Below are 7,500 nucleotides of genomic sequence, written 5' to 3' on the forward strand. Positions count from 1 at the left end.
GAGTGTTGTTAAATCTGATTAAATGTTGTTGAAGGTTATGTGCCAGAGTGGTGTAGTGGTCTACTAAGCGGACTCTGGATCATGCACAACCTCCTGGGACAATGATCTGTGACCTTTCAATTCTGTCAATCCCCCTCTCACCTTTCTCCCCTCTCACCTTTCTCCCCTCTCACCTAACTCCCCTCTCACCTAACTCCCCTCTCACCTAACTCCCCTCTCACCTAACTCCCCTCTCACCTAACTCCCCTCTCACCTAACTCCCTCTCACCTAACTCCCCTCTCACCTAACTCCCCTCTCACCTAACTCCCCTCTCACCTAACTCCCCTCTCACCTAACTCCCCTCTCACCTAACTCCCCTCTCACCTAACTCCCCTCTCACCTAACTCCCCTCTCACCTAACTCCCCTCTCACCTAACTCCCCTCTCACCTAACTCCCCTCTCACCTAACTCCCCTCTCACCTAACTCCCCTCTCACCTAACTCCCCTCTCACCTTTCTCCCCTCTCACCTAACTCCCCTCTCACCTTTCTCCCCTCACCTTTCTCCCCTCACCTTTCTTACCTTTCTCCCCTCTCACCTTTCTCCCCTCTCACCTTTCTCACCTTTCTCCCCTCTTACCTTTCTCCCCTCTTACCTTTCTCGCCTCTCACCTTTCTCCCCTCTCACCTTTCTCCCCTCTCACCTTTCTCCTTATCTTTGTCCTTCTTTTCGTTCCTAATGTCTATGTTATCTATGTAGCTAAATATTAGTTAAATGTAGGCACCTGTTGTTAAATATAGTTCCATGTAGTTATATCATTTGTGTTCCCTGGTCCAAGTCCTACCTGACCCTAGTGCCTGATGTCTAAATCATTTTATGATAATGTTATGGGTAGTAAATAATGTTTTGTGTTTCCCTGATCCAGGTCCTACTTGACCCCGGTACGTGATGAAGAGGCTGAGGCTCAGAGGAAGGCTCGCTCCAGACACGCCAGACAGTCACGGCGATCCACTCAGGTCAGATATATCCAGACAGGAGATGCACAGCATTTCTCCGCTCTTCGCCTTCTCTCCTTCATCTGATCTGAGGAACCAATGAGCTTCCTTTCATCATATTGTTTTCACCTGATAAGTCTTCTCCAATCAGTGAAGGAGAGAAGAGATTTCAAAGCAAATGAGATGGAACGATCCAGTAGATAGGCAGGCATTGCGATTTGTCTGTCTGACAAGGACATGACTAAAACCTCGGGTCTGTTGTCCAATCAGGGGGTGACGCTCACAGACCTGAAGGAGGCTGAGAAGACAATGAAGACTGCACAGACAGACGAAGGGAGAGACAAGACAATGAAGACCGCACAGACAGACGAAGGGAGAGACAAGACAATGAAGACCGCTCAGACGGACGAAGGGAGAGACAAGACAATGAAGACCGCACGGGAGGAGGAGGAGAAGGAAGAGGCCAATAAGAAGAAAGCAGAAGAGGGGGTGAGAGCAGTGTTTTACCCCGACACCCTACACCCTAGAGCAGCTGTATTTAACCCCTACACCCTACACCCTAGAGCAGCTGTATTTAACCCCTACACCCTAGAGCAGCTGTATTTAACCCCTACACCCTACACCCTAGAGCAGCTGTATTTAACTCCTACACCCTACACCAGCTGTATTTAACCCCTACACACTACACCCTACACCAGCTGTATTTAACCCTACACACTACACCCTACACCAGCTGTATTTAACCCCTACACCAGCTGTATTTAACCCCTACACACTACACCCTACACCAGCTGTATTCAACCCCTACACCCTAGATGAACGGTATTACATCAGAGGATTGGTATAAGCAATATAGCTACACTTCTTATAAGGGGGTGTACAACATAGGACATCCAGGGTCATCAGTATGATGCATGTATGCTGGATAACGTATTTCCTAAAGATGATAACTGTCTTCAGGAAGTAAGCTGGAGGTCCCGTATCGCCAGCCTGCAGAAGTCTGACCTGTTGGGGCTGACTCAACCGGCCGGGACCCTTCGTCCCCAGACCTCCGGCCAGGACAGGAGTGCAGAAGGGGAGAGTGAGAGTGACCGTATCGTCAGGGAGAGACGGAGAGCCCGAGCCAGGAGGAGAGCTCAGAGGGCTGGAGATGTGAGTGCATTTTGTAACCTGTCGTAGTCATGCTTATAACCCTATAAAACCCTTGCTCATAAATGCATTGTAGCCTGTCGTCATGCTTATAACCCTATAAAACCCTTGCTCATAAATGCATTATAGCCTGTCGTAGTCATGCTTATAACCCTATCAAACCCTTGCTCATAAATGCATTGTAGCCTGTCGTAGTCATGCTTATAACCCTATCAAACCCTTGCTCATAAATGCATTATAGCCTGTCGTAGTCATGCTTATAACCCTATCAAACCCTTGCTCATAAATGCATTGTAGCCTGTCGTAGTCATGCTTATAACCCTATCAAACCCTTGCTCATAAATGCATTATAGCCTGTCGTAGTCATGCTTATAGCCCTATCAAATCCTTGCTCATAAATGCATTATAGCCTGTCGTAGTCATGCTTATAACCCTATCAAACCCTTGCTCATAAATGCATTATAGCCTGTCGTAGTCATGCTTATAACCCTATCAAACCCTTGCTCATAAATGCATTGTAGCCTGTCGTAGTCATGCTTATAACCCTATCAAACCCTTGCTCATAAATGCATTATAGCCTGTCGTAGTCATGCTTATAGCCCTATCAAATCCTTGCTCATAAATGCATTATAGCCTGTCGTAGTCATGCTTATAACCCTATCAAACCCTTGATCATAAATGCATTATAGCCTGTCGTAGTCATGCTTATAACCCTATCAAACCCTTGATCGTAAATGCATTGTAGCCTGTCGTAGTTATGCTTATAACCCTATCAAACCCTTGCTCATAAATGCGTTATAACCTGTCATAGTCATGCATTATAACCTGTCAAAAGCACTGCTAAGAAGGATGACATTGACATCACATAATGAGGGCTGTAGATGTGAGTGCATGAGCTAGTCCTGGTTATAACCTTTCATAAGGACGGCGTAGACATTATAACATGTACTGTTTGTAACCTGTCACAAGGATGACATTGACATCCATAATGAGTGCACGGTGGGCTAGTCCTGGTTATAAGGTTACCAGGTTTTATTCTGTTAATAACCTGCCGTAATGAGGACATTGCCATCCATAATGTATTGACCAAGTGATCTCTGTGGTCCTGTAGAGTGATGACAACGAGCCCAGTGGAGAGGAGGGGTTGGGAGGCAGCGGGCGGGATCCACAGACAGACAGGCACTCCAGCACCAGGTATGGATCTGACCTTTAGCCTTTGACGTGTTCAGTCTGGTTCCTGATTATCTCATAGTAGTGAGTATTATCTCTGAGCCCTGAGGAGTCATTATAATATCTCTGGCTTCTGAGGAGTCATTATAATATCTCTGGCTTCTGAGGAGTCATTATAATATCTCTGACCTCTGAGTAGTCATTATAATATCTCTGACCTCTGAGGAGTCATTATAATATCTCTGACCTCTGATGAGTCATTATAATATCTCTGACCTCTGAGGAGTCATTATAATATCTCTGACCTCTGAGGAGTCATTATAATATCTCTGACCCCTGAGGAGTCATTATAATATCTCTGACCCCTGAGGAGTCATTATAATATCTCTGACCCCTGAGGAGTCATTATAATGAGGAGTCATTATAATATCTCTGACCTCTGAGGAGTCTTTATAATATCTCTGACCTCTGAGTAGTCATTATAATATCTCTGACCTCTGAGGAGTCATTATAATATCTCTGACCTCTGAGGAGTCATTATAATATCTCTGACCTCTGAGGAGTCATTATAATATCTCTGACCTCTGATGAGTCATTATAATATCTCTGACCTCTGAGGAGTCATTATAATATCTCTGACCTCTGAGGAGTCATTATAATATCTCTGACCCCTGAGGAGTCATTATAATATCTCTGACCCCTGAGGAGTCATTATAATATCTCTGACCTCTGAGGAGTCTTTATAATATCTCTGACCTCTGAGGAGTCATTATAATATCTCTGACCCCTGAGGAGTCATTATAATATCTCTGACCTCTGAGGAGTCATTATAATATCTCTGACCCCTGAGGAGTCATTATAATATCTCTGACCCCTGAGGAGTCATTATAATATCTCTGACCCCTGAGGAGTCATTATAATGAGGAGTCATTATAATATCTCTGACCTCTGAGGAGTCTTTATAATATCTCTGACCTCTGAGGAGTCATTATAATATCTCTGACCCCTGAGGAGTCATTATAATATCTCTGACCTCTGAGGAGTCATTATAATATCTCTGACCCCTGAGGAGTCATTATAATATCTCTGACCCCTGAGGAGTCATTATAATGAGGAGTCATTATAATATCTCTGACCTCTGAGGAGTCATTATAATATCTCTGACCTCTGAGTAGTCATTATAATATCTCTGACCTCTGAGGAGTCATTATAATATCTCTGACCTCTGAGGAGTCATTATAATATCTCTGACCTCTGAGGAGTCATTATAATATCTCTGACCTCTGAGGAGTCATTATAATATCTCTGACCTCTGAGGAGTCATGATATCTCTGCTCTCTTCAGGTCCGACGTGTCATGTAACGACTGTATCGACAGAGGAGGCGGCTCTGAAACTAAGGATTACAAGAAGGTAAAGATAGTTTGAATGATTTGAAAAGAGGCGAGTCAATATTAGAGGGTCTGGAAGGGTTTCAGCACTCTCTTACAGGCGATCATTCGCTTAACCTTAACTAACCCTCCCTTTCTCTCTATGCAATTCAATAAATGCATTCTCTCATCTGGTGAGACAACATGTATGCATGCACGACTAACCAGGACTGCGTTTCTTTGGATAAAAGCATCTGCTAAATGGTGTACAGTTGAAGTCAGAAGTTTACATACACTTAGGATGGAGTAATTAAAACTCGTTTTTCAACCACTCCACAAATCTCTTGTTAACAAACTGTAGTTTTGGCAAGTCGGTTAGGACATCTACTTTGTGCATGACACAAGTCATTTTTCCAACAATTGTTTAAAGGACAGATTATTTAACTTATAATTCAATGTATCACAATTCCAGTGGGTCAGAAGTTTACATACACTAAGTTGACTGAGCCTTTAAACAGCTTGGAAAATTCCAGAAAATGATGTTATGGCTTTAGAAGCTTCTGATAGGGTAATTGACATCATTTGAGTCAATAGGTGTACCTGTGGATGTATTTGAAGGCCTGCCGTCAAACTCAGTGCCTCTTTGCTTGACATCATGGGAAAATCAAAAGAAATCAGCCAAGACCTCAGAACAAAAAAATTGTAGACATCCACAAGTCTGGTTCATCCTTGGGAGAAATCTCCAAACGCCTGAAGTTACCATGTTCATCTGTACAAACAACAGTACGCAAGTATAAACACCATGGGATCATGCAGCCGTCATACCGCTCAGGAAGGAGATGTGTTCTGTCTCCTAGAGATGAACGTACTTTGGTGCAAAAAGTGCAAATCACTCCCAGAACAACAGCAAAGGACTTTGTGAAGATGCTGGAGAAAACAGGTACAAAAGTATCTATATCCACAGTAAAACAAGTCCTATATCGACATAACCTGAAAGGCAGCTCAGCAAGGAAGAAGCCACTGCTCCAAAACCGCCATTAAAAAGCCAGACTATGGTTTGCAACTGCACATGCGGACTAAGATCGTACTTTTTGGAGAAATGTCCTCTGGTCTGATAAAACAACAATAGAACTGTTTGGCCATAATGACCATCATTATTTTTGGAAGAAAAAGGGGGAGGCTTGCAAACCGAAGAACACTATCCCAACCGTGACGAATAGGGGTGGTAGCATCATGTTGTGGGGGTGCTTTGCTGCAGGAGGGACTGGTGCACTTCACAAAATAGATGGCATCATGACGAATGAAAGTTATGTGGATATAATGAAACCACATCTCAAGACATCAGTCAGGAAGTTAAAGCTTGATCACAAATGGGTCTTCCAAATGAACAATGACCCCAAGCGTACTTCCAAAGTTGTGGCAAAATGGCTTAAGGACAACAAAGTCAAGGTATTGGAGTGGCCATCACAAAGCACTGACCTCAATCCTATAGAAAATTTGCTGGCAGAACTGAAAAAGTGTGTGCGAGCAAGGAGACCGACAAACCTGACTCAGTTACACCACCTCTGTCAGGAGGAATGGGCCAAAATTCACCCAATTTATTGTGGGAAGCTTGTGGAAGGCTACGGGAAACGTTTGACCCAAGTTAAACAATGTAAAGGCAATGCTACCAAATACTAATTGAGTATGTAAACCTCTGACCCACTGGGAATGGGATGGAAGAAATAAATGCTGAAATAAATCATTCTCTCTACTATTATTCTGACATTTCACATTCTTAAAATAAAAAGTGGTGATCTTAACTGACCTAAGAAAGGGAATTTGTACTTGGATTAAATGTCAGGAATTGTGGAAAAACTGAGTTTAAATGTATTTGGCTAAGGTGATGTAAACTTCCCACTTCAACTGTAAATAATAAAACGCAACATGCAACAATATTAACGGTTTTGCTGAGATACAGTTCATATAAGGAAATCAGTCAATTGAAAACAATTCATTAGGCCTTAATCTATAAATTCTCTAAAAGGACGTTGGAGTTGGTTTTATGGTAGAGAAATGAAAATTCCATTCTCTGGCAACAGCTCTGGTGGACATTCCTGCAGTCTAGATGCCAATTACACGCTCCCTCAACTTGAGACATTTGTGGCATTGTGTTGTGTGACAAAACTGAACATGTTAAGAGTGGCCTTTTATTGTCCCCCGGCACAAGGTGCACCTGTGTAATGAGCATGCTGTTTAATCAGCCTCTTGTTATACCACACCTGTCAGGTGGATGGATTATCTTGGGAAAGGAGAAACGCTCACTAACAGGGATGAAAACAAATTTTGTGTACAACATTGGAGAGAAATAACATTTTTATTTCAGCTCATGAAACATGGGACCAACACTTTACATGTTGAATTTATATTTTTGTTAAGTTTATATACAGTGCCTTGCGAAAGTATTCGGCCTCCTTGAACTTTGCGACCTTTTGCCATATTTTTTTGTGAAGAATCAACAACAAGTGGGACACAATCATGAAGTGGAACGACATTTATTTGATATTTCAAACTTTTTTAACAAATCAAAAACTGAAAAATTGGGCGTGCAAAATTATTCTGCCCCCTTAAGTTAATACTTTGTAGCGCCACCTTTTGCTGCGATTACAGCTGTAAGTCGCTTGGGGTATGTCTCTATCAGTTTTGCCATACATATATATGTATATATGTGTATATATATATATACATACATATATATATATATATTTGTATGTGTATTTATATGTATGTATGTATATATATGTGTATATGTATGTATGTGTGTGTGTGTGTGTGTGTATATATCTATATGTATATGTAT

At 42.3% G+C, this 7,500-nt stretch overlaps 1 protein-coding gene across 5 annotated transcripts in view; it reads left to right on the forward strand.

Annotated features, from left to right (window-relative positions):
* Positions 1-7,500, forward strand: part of LOC135531188 (protein phosphatase 1 regulatory subunit 12A-like) — a 57,287-nt gene that overhangs the window by 40,898 nt on the left and 8,889 nt on the right. For all 5 annotated transcript variants that reach the window (XM_064959300.1, XM_064959301.1, XM_064959303.1 and 2 more), the window contains 5 exons: positions 905-995; positions 1,245-1,463; positions 1,935-2,126; positions 3,235-3,317; positions 4,638-4,704. In XM_064959300.1, coding sequence (XP_064815372.1) covers positions 905-995; positions 1,245-1,463; positions 1,935-2,126; positions 3,235-3,317; positions 4,638-4,704 — 652 coding nt within the window. The remainder of the gene's footprint in view (positions 1-904; positions 996-1,244; positions 1,464-1,934; positions 2,127-3,234; positions 3,318-4,637; positions 4,705-7,500) is intronic.

Source organism: Oncorhynchus masou, unplaced genomic scaffold (genome assembly GCF_036934945.1).
Source record: "Oncorhynchus masou masou isolate Uvic2021 unplaced genomic scaffold, UVic_Omas_1.1 unplaced_scaffold_1544, whole genome shotgun sequence".
NCBI classification, from domain to species: Eukaryota; Metazoa; Chordata; class Actinopteri; order Salmoniformes; family Salmonidae; genus Oncorhynchus; species Oncorhynchus masou.